The following is a 16304-nucleotide window of genomic DNA, read 5'->3' as shown; positions in this document are numbered from 1 at the left end:
ACTGGAATTTCAGTGTATTTGGGATGGCACCATCAGAAAAGCTTTGATGGGGAGGGTGCCAAGTTGACTTTATCTGTGGATTTTTAGAAAAAAAAATCTTAGGGACACCGGCTATTTTGTAACCCTACAAAAAGAGGGTCTTTAAAAATTTAAAAACACTACCTAGTTGCAGAATTCAATGCTTTTAACTCCTCCGCTGTCCTCTGGATTAAGCAACAATAGTACACAGCTTTTAAAAATTAGTAATAAATAGCAAAGGCACTGACAAGGAATGTAAATAAAATAAACGAACACTTTGAGTTTAAAGGACAGGCAACTTGGATACTTTTTAGGTATCTTGGATTGGAGCTCCCCAAATAATCTTGCCATTGGCTATGCTAAATAGCCTTCATGGGTCCTGAATTCCAAACCATCTCAAGTGCCTCATGTTGTCTAGTACATCTATCAACTTTTCTCTTTTTTTAATGAATTAAACAAGAAATTTTATATCTTCTGTATATATTTTTTTAGATTTTTTATCCCACCTTTATTATTTTTATATAAAACTCAAGGTGGCGAACATACCTAATACTCCTTCCTCCTCCTATTTTCCCCACAACAACAACAACCGTGTGAGGTGAGTTGGGCTGAAAGAGAGGGACTGGCCCAGGGTCACCCAGCCAGCTTTCATGCCTAAGGCGGGACTAGAACTCACAGTCACGTGGTTTCTAGCTTGGAGCCTTAACCACTAGACCAAACTGGTCTATTTTTTCCCCCAAAATCAATTCATCAAAACCAGCCAAAATCTCCTGTCTCACACAGGCACACTGTGAATTGATAGATTTAGGCCATTTTTAATTTTTTTCTTAATTATTATTTTTAATTTGGGGAGTGTATGGACACTCTCTAATTACATTAGGGTTGGTGTTTCAACAATGACCTTCCACTATAATAATCCATGGGATTATTGCAATGTGCTCTACCTGGGGCTGCCCTTGAAGACCACCTGGAAGCTACAGCTGCTTCATAATGCAGCAGTGTGAGCAGTAATGGGCGCCTCTTGGTGTGCCCATGTGTCACCACTGATATGCAGGCTGCATGATGGCTTCCAGTTACAATCCAAGGTGCTGGTTATTACCTATAAAGCCCTGTATGGCATAGGCCCTGGATATTTGAGAGACCGCTGGTCCCCAATCATTTCTGCCCACCCAGGATGTTCCAGCAGAGTGGATGCGCTCCAGGTCCCCTCCATTAAACACTGTCATCTTGTGGGACCAAGGAAACGTGCCTTCTGTGTTGTGGCCCCCACCCTCTGGAACAGCTCCCCCCAGAAATAAGGATGGCACCCTCTCTGCTGGGGTTCTGGAAAGCTTTGAAAACCTGGCTTTAGTCCCAGGCCTGGGATTGATGTTTATGCTTTATTTAAGGCCCCTCTTTTGTTTTGTTGATTTTCTTGTTGACTAGATTATTTTAGTCTGGGCTGTCTGTCTGATTTAACGTTTTCAGCAGCTCTTATGTTTTTTCTAGCATTGCACGCCACCCAGAGCCCATTGGAGTTGGGCAGCCAACATATTTAAATCCATAAATACATGCCAACGCTCTCCTACAGTCCCTGGATTTTTTACAGTCCGTATCTTGGGGTCTTGACCAGCAAATGCCAACCCAGTAGGGTATGATCTCTCTGTTAGTTAAATAAGGAGCAGAGGAGGAAGAAGAGGAGACTGTCTGGTGGCACCAGCTACGAGGCGAGTGAGGGACCTGACCATGATCGGTCCAAGATGGTCTTCAGGACACGTTCTTTTTCCCCCCGGGTGCATCAAATAACAGCTTTGCCGATTACTCTTCACTAAGGTACCCGATTGTGGTGACATTGAGGCTAACCTTGGAGTCACCTCCCCCGCTGCCGCACTCTCCTTTGTCGTACCACCATTTGTTTTTCAATTTGTCCAAGAGGCCTTGCTCATTCAGTTTTAATACTGCCAGGTTTACAGCATTTCTTGAAACGATAAAACATAACTCGTAAGAATAATGCAGCGATGCTTGGTTAACGGTGTTCAAACGCAGAAAGAAAGGAGCAGAAGGACAAATTGGCCAGAAAGAAGGGGGGGAAATGTTTCGTTCTGCTGGTTTTTGATTTGATTTGATTGGTTTGGCTGCTTTGTTTTGTTTTGTTTTTTTTAAAGAAAAAATATTTGGTTTGGGGTTTTAGGTGGGGGCGGTGTTGCTTTTTTTTCCCCCTCCCCCAGGGGGAGGTGGCGCTACAGAGAATGGATCGGTTACAGCAAATGAGGGGGTGAAAGATTGGGCAGGGGGTGGTTTGGAGGATATAAACATTGGCTGAAAAACCTGAAGTGTGCGGGATGGGGAAACTGTCTTCGGAGAGAGGAAGAAAGGAAGGAAAAAAAAAAGGAGGAAAAAAAAACAGAAGAAAAACACAACGAGAACACCACCTCATGCAATTTAAGATTCATCACAGAGGGTGGTTTTAAACTCGGGCTTTTACCATTTAAATTGCAAAAAGCCACTGGACTGTAAAATTAAACAAACAAACAAACAAACAGCCACCATCAGGAGGGACAACACGGAGAGAACATTGAGGAAAAAAATATGGATGCATTCAGGTCAACAAAACCGTAATTTACCATCTTATTTAACTCCATGGAATACTGTTAAGATCTTTTTTTTTAAAAAAAAAACTGTTTAAGTTTACCTCAAATCCACAAGAAAGAAAAAAAAGACAACACAATACATCAGGGTAGGTGGAATACTATAACAACATGGAGATTGTTATATTATTCCACCCACCTTAATGCTGAGCCTTTAGGAGTTGCTACACCATAGCCTTTGGAATCCAGGTTCCCACCAACTTTCATTGTGTCACAGGGCTTTCGCTGTTCAATGTACTCATTCATGGTGGATTCGAGCAGGAATGCAAACTTTCCCTTTGATTTCCTCACGCGGGCCACCCCATCGGCCGTGGTTTTGGCAAACACCGAGGGTTCGGCGGACTTCATGTATGACCACATTTTCTCATAGACAGCAATTTTGGATCTCTGCCAAAGAAAAACCAAGAGAAAGAAGGAAAGAGGGAGAAGAAAACAAAGGTGAGCATCCAACTTGTCCACATAGGAACCCAAGTGAAGCACAATGAATTAGGAATGGAAAACTTGGGAAATACAGCTCCCAGAATGGCCTGCCTTGCTTTGCTACTCGCTGTGGCAGGTGATTTTTCTGCTCCATCCAATTTTTAAGAATTAAAATGTTCACAGAAGAATAGGGATGCAAGTACTGGGGGGAGAAGTGTTTGGGAAGACATTTGTACCTCAATGAGGGTATTGAATTAATCCACTGTTTCAGGTTTCCAAAGGTTTGTATAGTAGGTAGGTAAACCTTTATTGCAGTCTTTGACCAACGTATGTATGTATCTACCTCTACCTCTACATCTACCAGTTTGCATTGACCTACCTTACAAGTTCATGGTAAATATAAAAGATGGTAAATCAGATTTATCCCAAACTTCATAGAAGAAATGGGAACTGTTGCCAGCAAAATATATAGTGTCTCCTCAGCCTTTGACTAACACAACATATTCAGTGCTCAGCAACTCACACTTCCACAATGTATAATGAAAAAGCATTAATGATCTGAATTCTTTAGTAGATCTGTTGAGCCTCAGGGGACCTTGTTTGATCCCTAAGATCTTAGTTGGTACACCGCATTAGGTATCCAATGCAATTCTCAATGTTCTCAGAACATAAGCATTTTTGCTCCTGAGCCTAATACCAGAGAATATAGAGGGGAAAAAAATCATTGGGAAAAAAAGAAGTTAGGTTTTCTTCCTTTCAATCTCTACATTTCTATTCATTCTGAGTTCGCCTCCCAATTTCTTGCAACCCTTAAAAGAGATTTGAATTGATGAATTGTCTGAACTTCAGTTGATTAATCAACTTGTTTTACAGCCCTAGGTAAGCATGCACAATGCACCTCCCACCACAGATAAGCATGGTGAAGACTGAAGCCTGGCTGAACCACTCAATTCATTTCTATATGCAGAAGTAAGTCTCAGCCTAACAAAAGAGCCATTTGAAAACAGGATGCGTACTGATCCAAGCTATCGATCTTACAGCCTTGGCATCATTCTAGCTGTTTTATTGTTGGGGGTGGCAGTGAGGGCGATGGCCAGTGTTGTCACTTTCTGTTAAACATTTTCCCATGACCCTGACCCTCTTTGGATGTTCCCATTTCCCAATTTGGAAAAGCCCCTTGGCAAGAATTCCTTAGAGATGTCTACTTTGGGGATTTAAAGGAAGTGTGGGAAGTTGCAGAGTGCTGGCGAGATGGCCAACGACAGGACACTTACACACACCCCTTAGCCAACTAGGAGCTAAATAAATGCAAGAGAATCTCACTCAGTCAGAATTTCACTGAAATCCTCCTCCCCTTTGAAAGCCATTTATCCTTCAGTAAACTGAATGAGAACGGGCAGAGAAAAGTCAGCAGGATTTCTCCTGCACAGCTTTAATACACACACACCCGCTATTACATGCTGAAGTTTAGACAGCCTTGATCCAACTAGGTTTCTATGAAGCTGAAAACAACTACTCTACCGTACAGAATTAAACACATATTTCTGCAGATTTAATGCACATTTACTATCTATGAGCAGTAGGTGCTTACAGATTCAAAATAAGAAAACAGGCACAGAAAAGGTGATGTTTCAGTCAGTTCTCTGTAACACCTCTTTTGGCTGAAATAACAGTTTCCCAATGTTTCCTGTACCCAAGTAAATCTTTCTTGTATGGACTTCAATCTTCATATTTGAGATCTTCCCACAGATTTTCAACAATATCGAAGTCTAGCAAGTGTGAAGGCCCTTCCAATTTCTTTATTCGTCTTTCCTGTGAACAGTTCACTGCCAGTCTGGAGATAAGTTTCAGATCACTGTCTTGCTGAAATATCCAATTTATTTTCAGCCTCGATTTCTTCACTGGCTGTGGGACATTAGCTTCTTTGATATTTTGATACTTAGCTGAATCCATTCTTCCTGCACAATATTTCCTGTACCATTGGGTGCCATACAACCCCAACATTTAACAGATCCACCTCTGTGTTTAACGGTTGGCAAGATATTGTTTTCTTCAATACTTTTTGTCCTCCAAATGTATCCTGTGTGGTTCAGGCCAGTTTTGTTTCATCAATCAAAAGTACTTCATTCCAAAACATTTCAGATTCTCTCAGGTTTTCTTCTGCATACTCCAGATAAGGACTTCTGTGATAAGGGTGGGAAAAGAGCTCCTTCTGACAATGCTGTCATGCAGATCTTTGTATAGGTGGTGCTGTATGGTGGACTTGTGAATGACAACTCTAGTGTCAGCTAAGTTATTTTTTTCAGCAGGTCCTTTGCAGGAATTTGTGGGTTCCATTTTGCAGATTCAACTAGTTTTAGGGTTCCACATAACTTCTATTTCTTAAACATGTGTCTCACAGCTGTCATTGCTAGCCAGAAGCATTTACAGCCTTTTTATAGCCTTCCCCTGCTTTGTAAGGATGAATTTGAAAATGATTTTTTTTTTCATGTTCATTTTCAAATACTCAGACAACCCATGTTTGGTGAGAGAAGACAGATGCCCAAGCGCAGCCTGAGAGATTAGAAAGGTAGGGCTGTCTTTGGGACTTATTAACAATTTTACAGTAAAAAATAGCACTGAATCAACTGGAAGGTTGTTTAAACTTCTGTGCCTCCCATATTTACCATTTGAATATTTTGCATTTGTAAACAACTGCACATCAAATCTTCAAAATGATGCTGTGTTTAACCATGTAGATGTTGCGTCAGCTTCTGTTCACTTAGGGATTCAGTGAAACATACAAGTTGACCGTATGTACCTGTGTATATTAGTTTTGTTTGTAAGATAGGTTACAACAGGCACCATCTCCAAACAGGCATTCCATGCAGCAAGAGTATTATACGCACAAGGATGGAAAGACTCTGAAATACCCACAGTGGAGGAATGGTTGGTAGAGATGACAGAATTTGCAGAGATGCCAAAATTGACTTGTTTGGTAGGGAAAAGACAATAACTACATTTGTTAGTGACTGGAAACCCTTTATAGACTTTTTGCTGAAAGCAGAAAGAAATGAACTTGCGATTAATGGGTTTGATGATTAGAAAGGTAGAATATGGAAAGAAGGGAGTCACGATTTAACTACAGAGAGAGAGGATAAAATACAAATGCATTTATAACTGCTGTAAAGAAGATCAGAAGTTGCTCCCTTATATCTTTTTTCTTTACTTTTTTATTCTTCTCTGTCCCTTTTCTTTCATCCATTTCTTATCAGCTTATCACTTTGCTTTGCTTTTAAATGGATATTGTTTTTATTTTGTAAAAAAAAATCTTCAATCAAAAATAATTAAAAACAAACAAACAAACAAACAAACCCGCATTCCATAATGATCTGACCAGGGGAGAATGCCTCTTCTCAAAAAGAACCACCCACTTGTAGTTTTAGCAAGAATTCATATTGAAAACCCTTTACAACTTTAAAAGTTACCTGCTGGCCTCTTAACTGCAGTTAGGTTTGGAACTGACCCAAAAGGTTTTGATTTTATCAGCTAATGCACTTTGCTGGCTGCACACTGTGTCCCTAATTAGAAGCGATATATTTTCTCCTAACAAGTACCTATTCATGTGACACAGCACAGTTATATAAAGAGTACAGTAAATTGGGGGAGGAAAAAAAGGAGATATGAAGCCCTAGTTGTTTCGGGCAATGTCATTATCATTATCTCAGGGTTCCTCTCTCAAAAGTAGAACACTGAAACAGTACATGATTGCCTTCCCTGGGGCACTGGCTGGATTGCTACTGTGATACTTCCCAGCTTCCAACTTAACCCCTTAGCTGATCCTCTGCTTGGCTTCTCCTTTCCAGTCCAGATCAGATGAACGTTGCAATGGATGGTAGTCAGGTATTTATAGGAAGAGGAACAGTCTCATCACCTCAATCGCTAGCCAAAGGAACCACCTGCAAGTTCTAAAGCTCAGCAAACAAATTGCCCCTCTACCTGAGTTCTAATTATTTCATAAATTAAGAGTTTTAAGAAGAGTGTGCAAAACTCATGGTTGGGGGATGGCAGAATACTCCATTTTTCTTCTGGAACATGCCAGGCTGGCTGTTCCAAGGATGGTCATCAGCCTTCAAGAACAGGACATATTCTGTGGCTTTCTCAATATGGTCTGACCCTAAAGTACATCCAGAATATCATGAACCCTGACCTAGGAAAGCAGAATCAACATGTTTTGGGAAGAAATGGGAATGCTCCATTCCTGGAAATGTCAGTTGTGCACTTCCCTATAAAAGATTTCACTGCTTTTAGAGAGACAAGACCCAATCTTATGAAACTCAAGCTATTGTACAAAAGACTCCATCGCATGGTGTGCCGTTGTTAACTAGCATAACCATGTGGCTTCCTTCACAAATCATTATGAAGCTTCCAGAAGTTCTCTGTGTAAGGACATTTCCACATAAAGCATCACATAAGGTAGTTCATGGTTCCTGCATCATGTAAGGCAGATATTGGCAAAGAACTGTCCTTAGATATTGGGCTGTGCAACATACCCAGAGCCCCCAAATTAAATTTAACATGGAAAAAAATTGAAAAATGGGCAACATCTCAAATAAGATGAGGCTGTTCTTTCAGGCAAGCTTGCGTGAAGTTGCCAGAATCTGGTGAGCACACAGAAGCCAACACTGTTCAAGACGGTCAACCGTCATGCAAGAGGCTGCTGAAAGCTTGCAAGATTTGATGACTGGATCAATCATCACTTATTTATTAATTATTGAGGGGGGAAGTGGATACATAAACATCACACAGGATGGCACCCAGCACATGGAAAATCATCTCTGAGATATATATTGAAGGGGGGGGGGATTCTTGAGGCAGGTTGGTCTTACCAGAAGGCCGAATTGATCACTTGCAATGAAACTTTGAATTACAACAACAGCTGCAAATTGCTCTGTCTCTTTTTACTCCCCAGGTTGTCGTCCCAATGAAAATGGCCTTTATTTGGCGCTACTTCTGTTAGGAGGAAGCATTTTCTCTATTTGGAATTTTGGGGAAATGTCATGGTTGCTCTCACAAAATGGCAAGCCGCCGAGGCCAAGAAACTTGCTAAACTCTCTCAGTGCGATGCCGAGGCATGGTTTCCGCATGAAGTTCAAACCTGCTCTTGAACCCACAACTTTCTCCTCCAGAGGGAAGCCAATTTCACAGAAAAGCATATTGGTGAGTCTTAAAGATACAGTACCTAATTTGTCAAATATGAAGCAAAAGTAGGCAGATCCATGAGGGCCAGTGTTTGGAGGCCCATGCCTGAAAAGACCTTAAAAAAAAAGGGAGATGTTCCCTTGTCAAGGCCCAGATCACAAACGTGAGCACATTTTCAAAGAGAGGTAAATGGGTTCCATTCTCCATAATGTCAGTACAAAAGAGTTGTGAAATCAGGCTGAATATTGACATAAGCTATTGATCACAATTAATAGCACGCCTCCTTTGTAAATGTTAATATTGCCAGGAAGGACATAGGGCAATTGGGCAGAGTTAAGTCACTCTTATCAAAATGGAAAACTGCAGGTTCTTTGGTTTGGGAAGAGGCACAGAGACGGTAGTTATTTGCAGTGTCTAAATTTTACCAAAAGATTGACTGGTGAGAATTCAGGGCACAGATTTGGAGCAGGTGGAATGTCTGCCCAACAACATTTCAATTCTAACTGCTGTCATACCATTAGAAAGATGGGGACGGTGCCAGCATTGGAAAACAGGTTGCTGTCTGGATCATGGCCCAGCACTGGAGAGAATAAAATTCATTACCATCTGTTCATTCAAAATAAATTGCTGGGGTGAGTCTCATCTCAACTGTCTTTATTCTTCTCCGTAAAAAAATATCATTGACAAGTAACACTTAGAGAACACCACTTCCATGGTTGTTCTAAAAGGGCAGGGTTGGACTACACTGCTGCCAAAGTTGAAGGTGCCATGAACACAATATCTTTGTTCGGGCTTTCATTCTTCTTTACCACTGACCCTATGCTTATTCTTACTTGGTTGCTGTCATGGCTTCAGGGTCAAGAACTCAGCAAAGCCCTGAAGAAGTCCCTGAACATGATGAAGTCACTCAAAACTGAAGGAAAGCCATCACCATCTGTCATCATGTGCTAGCCAGGCCTTCCATAATAAACCTTGCATAGTTAAGACTCAGAAGATGACCTTTCCATAGCCTCTGCATTTTCTTAGCTGTGCAAAGTTATGAGGCTTTAGAAGGGGCCAGAGGCTCGATAAGTTTAGAAACAGCAGCAGGCTGAGTGGAGTTAAAAAATCTCTTGCTTAGCCAGCTGTAAATCCTTAATAGTTCACAAAGAGATGCTGCAACAACAACTCTTATATTAACAGCAAACTCAGTTTGTAGCTGCATGTGTTGAGCTCTCCAAGGTCCTGAAAATGCTATGATTTGCTGGAGTCCAGATGGCTGTTTCTTCCATTCACTTTGGCCGTGTTTGCATTATACCGACAGAAACATCTGTTCCCCCAGGTTCCTACCTCAACTTCATGCACCAGCAGTGCACTATCAGAGATGTCCTGATCAATCAGTCCACAGCCATGTTTACAGTCCTCTAACAAAGGATGCTGGAGGCTCTCATTTCCTACTTCCTAGTTTAATCTCATCTCCCCAGACTGTAGAGGGATGACACAGAGTGAAAAGAAAAATCTGCAGTGATATTATGGATAGGGTCATAACCAACTCATCTTTCTCAAGTCTCCACATGGCTATGGGGTGTGACAGAGACAGAGAGAGCAGAAATTGCCACAGGGATGGAATGCCTAGAGTAGTCCCTTTTTTTTTTCCCCACAGGATGTCTTTAGGACATTTTCCCAGTCACAGAATTTGTCAGCTATTTCAATGATACAGTTTACCAGGCTTGCTAATTTAACTGCAAACAGGATTGGGTCAATTTGGGGCTAAATCTAATCCCTTCCAAGTTAATTGGCAGGGACATCTGACCCAGTTTTCCTGTATGTATGTCACTCCTACAATAATCCAGCTAAGAGTGTTATGCCAACAGGCTTATGGGTATAAATACTAAGGTATCTTCATTGATGTTCTCAGCCAGGCCAGAAAAGTTGCTGTCTGTTAAACAGAATTGCTAGAGAAAAAGAGTAGAAACAAACAGAGCAGAGAAGACATGGGCATCTGATGAGTATATATAGGGACCATTGATGTTGACAGACCCTGGGCCCACACCTGGTGGTGCAGCCCTGATGATGTTGCTGATTGGAATCTTCATGCTTCAGATGTAGAACCAGCCTTAGGAGCTATGCCACTGTGTGTTTCCAGGCACAGCCTTTCTTAATGCAGCAGAAAAAAGGCACTCAGTGGGTTCCAGTTGACATGACCACGTGCACAAATTAGTCAGCCACAATTCAGTCAAGTGTATTTGGAAACCCAGGTTTTATCTTTAGTTTCTGGTTGAGTGTGCCATGTGAACTGAGAAGAAGGTGTTAACCACTGTTATGCATGTTGTCTGGACATAGCCAATGTTGAATGAAAATCTAAAACACCACCCTTTGGTCTAAGAAAAAGGGCTAAAGGTTTCAGGATTTGTTGTTTGAAGCCAAGAGGGAGATGATGGTAGACTTAAACAGTGGAAGTAAATGAAGTGTTGCACTGAAAAACTGTTGTAATTCTTCTTCACTCTCCAGTCCAGTTAACTGTTGATTTAACAGACCTCAGTTTAGTGGACAATAAATGCAATAGGGGAAAAAAATCTGCATGCTTCGTGCTTCTGTGCATATGAAAATTTCTGTTCACAGATGATGATACCAGAGACAGTGTGTCCGGAGTTGCTATGGAGCCTCGATGGGAGAGGACTGCTGCATTTGCAGCTTATGAGCTTCCTAGAGATGTCTCTATATGCTGTGCAAAATTGGTCAACAACAGTGGGGCACAATGCTCCTTAAGGGTATATGCACAGGCAGGCAGTGTGAGCCCACAGAATTTGTATAGTAATAAAAAAAAAAAATGACAGCTTGGCTTTCTGCCCACATTTAGTCAAGTGCACTAGAAGATAAACCATTGCACGCATACATGAGCACACACCCAGTACATATTCAGTCTCTATCCCCAGGAGATTCTTGATGCATCTGGAATAGAATTTGGAGCACCCACAGTCTTGGCTTGACCCTGAGCTGTCAGACACACGGGACTTATTTTAGCTCTGCTGTCGGAGTAAATTAATTTCAACTCTCCCAACACAAACTCCAGGCTGGATTCCACTCTATTTCACTTTACAGATCATTTCAAATTCCAGATTCTCCTTGCTTGAAGAAAAACTGCATCAGAGTGGTTAACCTCCTTAATTGAGAGCAGAGATGTTTAAAACCTAACTCTTCTTTGTCACCAAAACAAAATCCTTTGCTTTCACCTCTTCCTCAAAGAGAGGTTTCTGTTTAGATACTGGAAGAGAAATGCATGTACTTGTTCATTCATGATACCTCTTCAGCTAGCAATTGTCTTTCCTCCCTTCCTCTTAAATCAAAGTTGGACAATAGCTGAAGCATAATGGAAAGTAACAGCTAGTTACTAAAGGAATACTCCTTGCCTGTTGGAACTGGGTTTAATTTAGCAGATTTTCCTCCATATCAGATGGAACATGCCACATAAAGCATTTGGACAGTCAGTATTACACCATATTGAAGACAAAGATGTACTGATTATTAGATATGGCATTATTTGAATCAGGAAAGTCAGATTTTGCATGGCTGGGGGGCCACATACCTTGAAAATATGTTTTGGATAATCGAAAACTGAAATAGGCAGGACAGTGACATGGTGTTGTCCTTGGGATTTATTGAGAAGTATTGTTGTTGTCTGAAGAGAGTGCTTGGGACTTACTTTGCTTTCTTTCAGTAGGCCAAGACTAAATAAATTCTGGGGACTGCAAAAAAGGGGCTGGAACAGCAGGAGTTGCCCTTCCAATTTTAATAGCATTAACTGACCAAGAAAAACCCAAACTCAGTCGATCCCAGCAGAGACGATGCTATGAGAGCCAAGAGGGAGGAAGCTCTCTTCCAATTCCTCATGCAGCTCATCCCAACCATTCTTTAGAGGACTGTCAGCTCCAGCAAAGCTAGAGGCACTAATCATTAGCCTCTAGACTAGACCTGCTAGACTGAAGAAGTCTAGGAACCTCCTGAGGCCTGTGTGGCATAGGTTGTCCATAAGTTAAAGTACCAGTCTGCCAACAGTTGAGCCCGACAACATTACACCCTACGCTATCTCCTTTTCTTCATTAAAGAAATAGTGACTCTATGGGGCAGTAGTAAGCCCTCATTCCCTTGTTGTCTCAGATGATGCATAAAAGGGTGTAAAGGATGGCATGTTAGGCCTAAATACATTAAATCCCACTGTCCATATATCATATTTCTCTTTGGAACTCAGTTTCTGGGACATATCAGCATGTATTGAAGGCAAGAAAAGATGAACAATATTTTAGTTGTTGACTTAGCCCACGAACTCAGCATAAAGTTTATATACTAAATGGAATCTACTCAGTTAAGAGTCACACATAGGAAGATGCATAACAATTGGTCAGCTTGTTGGATCCTTTTACATGGGCAGCAAAGATGGTCTATCACTGAGCTACAGTCCCTTCCCTACGTACATCATCCTTCTCCAGATGGTCAGTGACCATTCTGGTAATTTATTTATTTATTTATTAAATAAGTTTATATAGCTGCCCATCTCAGTATATGATTCAGTAATGCTGCACTGCATATAAAGGTTGCATTGCATAGATTCGCCTCCACATGTTCAGTGTCAGTCAGCACTGTGAACTTGTGGCTGTCCAGATGTTGCTGAATTAGCAATAGTCCCTCACCATAGGCCATGCTGGCGGGATTGCCAACACTCATTCAGCACCTTCTGGGCAGCCACAGCATCCTCACCCTTATATACATGCAGACTCTTCCCCCATATCAGGACTTCATAACATCTTGAATGGAACATAAACACTTACTCTAAAAAATTCTTTGGTTGAGCCAGAATCCAAAGTTCCATAGGCTATCTCGGTCTGCTTAGCCAAGTCTTCAGCACTTTCAATAGGGGACACCATCCTTTCCACTGTGAGGAAGGCTGCAAGGTTGGCAGTGTAGGATGAGATGATGATGAGGGTGAAGAACCACCAAACACCTCCAACGATTCGCCCTGAGAGAGACCTAAGAAATTGGAGAGGTGGTTACTTTGCTATATGCTGGTCTTCAGTCTTCTGTAGGAAGAGAAATCCCATATGGTCCAAACAGGAGGGGAATAAAAAGAAAGAGAACCAATACTGGAGTTACTGGAGACTAGAAATTCACCAAGAATTATGTTCATGGCATGGGAATGACACAAGACTTTAGTTTAAGCCTTGCATGAAGGAGAAGATGAAAATCCTTGCTACAAAATAATTATTTTATTTATTTATTTTCTCTGAGAGTGATGATGTGATGTATGAACCCAGCCCAGGAATTGCCTATGGTTCAAGGCATCATGAAAACCCAGAAAATGGGGAAAACTGAATAAATCATGGATCAGTTAACCATGGGGTCAGCATGTTGGAGTTCATCAAATGTTCTGTAGCTGCTTATGAGCTCTTGTTATTTCTCGGCCCAACCTACCTTTCAGGGTTGTTTTGATGAAACTTCTAACCATTTGACTATGGCATGTGAACAGACTCAATGTTGTCTCTACACCAATCGAGAAGGGATACATTTACTTTTATTCCACACCCACAATACTGAATTGAGAAAACTCAGTTGCTCCAAATGATAATTATTAGAGCCCCAAAGTATTAGTCATATCATGTATGATCAGAAGGGACAGCTATCTTTCTAGACCACAAAGCCCTTTTCTAAAATGCAATTTTAGGGTCACCCTAAAGGGGTTTCCACAACCCTTTACTGCAGCATCCACTACACATATTAGAGACCAGTGGGGGGAAAAATGCAAGAACCAAATATCAATAGCAATTAAAAGATCAACAAAGGGATTTCAATGATAATTGCCAAATCAAAGAGCGCACAGAGATACCTTGAGAGGAGAATTTGAGCCGTTGTATAGAGTTAAAATGTTAGGATGTTATTAACGAGGACAAAGCAAAAGCTTGTTATAGTAATTGTTACATTCCTTTTGCAGAGTACATTACTGGGGACAGCATGAAATCTTAATTCTAAATCACACCAGCTCATGGACACACTTTTCCCATCTCTGAAAATTGGCTTTGGGCTCTCCAATCTAATTCCATTTACTTGTAGTGAAGTCATCAAGCACAGGACCTGGAGGCCAGAAACCACAAAGGGTTTCCATAATGGATTGCAGAAAATGCAGAAATGTAATGATATTGGCTGGGAAGCAAAGGAACATGGTCAAACATCTCTGGATTGAAGTGCATGTTGGATGGATTGGGTTCTCCCAACTGTCTGTGCCATAGGATGGACTGTTTTTTTTTAAAATGACTTTCAGAAGATGTAATTCTGCAGTGAGTAAAAATATAAAAATGATTTCTATCACTCAAGACAAACAAAGCTTTATGGAACTTGATAGTCAGCCATAAAAGTATATTTCTGTAACCTTCTCTTTTCCTTTAATTGAACATCAAGTGCACATTTCATCCACATAAACCTCAATCATATGCTGCACAGTCCTCTGTAGATGGATTTTTCAGCCAGCTTCTATTAAATACTGGCCAAGAATTATTCTATGATTATTAATTCAATAATTATAATTATTGTCCCATATAAAGCTTAGCTAGGAGGGCTGTTTTGTTGACTTTTCCATCTGGCCACAGCCCTAGAATTGCCTGTGATCTTCCACCCAAACGTTAAACAGGTCCAACTCTTAGTTCTGAATCCAGGCAAGAATCAGTCCAACCAGCTGAGACACCCAGATAATAGGCCAAAGTGAAAATAATCATCAAGTTCATCACATTGTGTGTTGAACAGAATGACATCTAATTTTTTTGAACCAGTTTTTTGTAATTTTGGAAATATAACAATTTGTTTTGTTATGTCAGTGAATAACAGATTTCCTTTCTTTTTCTTTTGCCTCAATATAATCCAATCTCTTCTAGCCTATTGCTCAGTGCTCTATCTATCTATCTATCATCTATCTATCTATCAGCTTGCTGTGCATTTTTTGTGATTAAATAAATGCAAATCAATGGACTCACAGGCCAAATTAAGAGATCTGTTTTGCACCCTGGACAGAAACAGATGTGTGTATATCCTTGCTAAGTGTACAACTTCCAGCCAATGGGGAACAGCTAGAGTTGGCCACTGACTTCAAGGACATTCATTCTCCACAAGGTCGTACTGAGATTTTGGACACCTCTTCTCAAACCTCCCAAAATGGGGAGGCTGATTACAGAAACTGTCCCATCCAATATGAAAAACTGAGTTCACCACATACATAAAAATTAAGGCTGTGCAATGCTTCAAATTCAAAGGCCAAAAGGTGCTTTGAAGTGCATGGGGGCATGAAGAAAACACTTGTCTGCAGTTCCATAAACTGAATGTATCTTTCCTTTGAATCATGTAGCAGTTGCAGAGAGTAGCTGCCTTGCAAAGCTGCAGATGCTACGTGAGCCTCCCACCCCGTGCTCCAAACCAACTTTCTGCTTTTGAATCCCAAGTGCCACACAGCCCTATTAAGGCTCATCTCAAGAGACTAACAAAAACCTTACAAGATTCTATTTACTGAAGAAGAACAGGTGTAGTGGAAACCAGCCAACCAACCCAGCACCCACAGCTTTCCACATGATGTCCTATGCTTATTTTCCCGGTCCATTAATGGCTAAGTACATGGTCAACAGCAATTTAAAATGTTAGCACTACACATTATCTTTAGAGCAAGCAAACAGGCAAAACTGCATTTGTGGTTTTAGGATTGAATTGCAAAGCATTCATGCACAAGGAGAAAGCTAGAAGTTGTGCTCAGACAGGAGGGTAAGATGGAAAAACTTGGGTTGGAAAAAGACAAAGCTTGACAGGAAGCACTGCACACAAACAAACTTCCTGGGGCCTGGGTGAATCTGGACTAAACCCACGCTGGCTGGGGAATTCTGGGAGTTGAAGTCCACACATCTTCAAGTGGCCAAGGTTGAGAAGCACTGGTCTAGAGTGCAAACGGCTTTATTACAAATGCCTTAAACACCTGTATACCACTTGGGATTTTTCTATATATCTGCCAAACATTTTGTTCTGGGGACAGAACATTCTGGGGCAATTCTTCCT

At 41.1% G+C, this 16304-nt stretch overlaps 1 protein-coding gene across 5 annotated transcripts in view; it reads right to left on the bottom strand.

Moving 5' to 3' along the window:
- GRIA3 (glutamate ionotropic receptor AMPA type subunit 3) overlaps positions 1 to 16304 on the bottom strand; it is a 121664-nt gene that overhangs the window by 20908 nt on the left and 84452 nt on the right. For 3 of the 5 annotated variants that reach the window (XM_063313335.1, XM_063313334.1, XM_063313336.1), the window contains exons 12-13: positions 13052 to 13250; positions 2785 to 3032 (exon numbers count right to left, since the gene is read on the bottom strand). In XM_063313335.1, coding sequence (XP_063169405.1) covers positions 2785 to 3032; positions 13052 to 13250 — 447 coding nt within the window. Of the gene's footprint in view, positions 1 to 1860; positions 1976 to 2784; positions 3033 to 13051; positions 13251 to 16304 lie in introns of those variants that run through there. The other 2 variants (XM_063313337.1, XR_010068639.1) reach the window with 2 other exon arrangements.

Source organism: Candoia aspera, chromosome 12 (assembly GCF_035149785.1).
Source record: "Candoia aspera isolate rCanAsp1 chromosome 12, rCanAsp1.hap2, whole genome shotgun sequence".
Classification (NCBI taxonomy): Eukaryota; Metazoa; Chordata; class Lepidosauria; order Squamata; family Boidae; genus Candoia; species Candoia aspera.
This window is presented reverse-complemented; position numbering and strand designations above follow the sequence as displayed.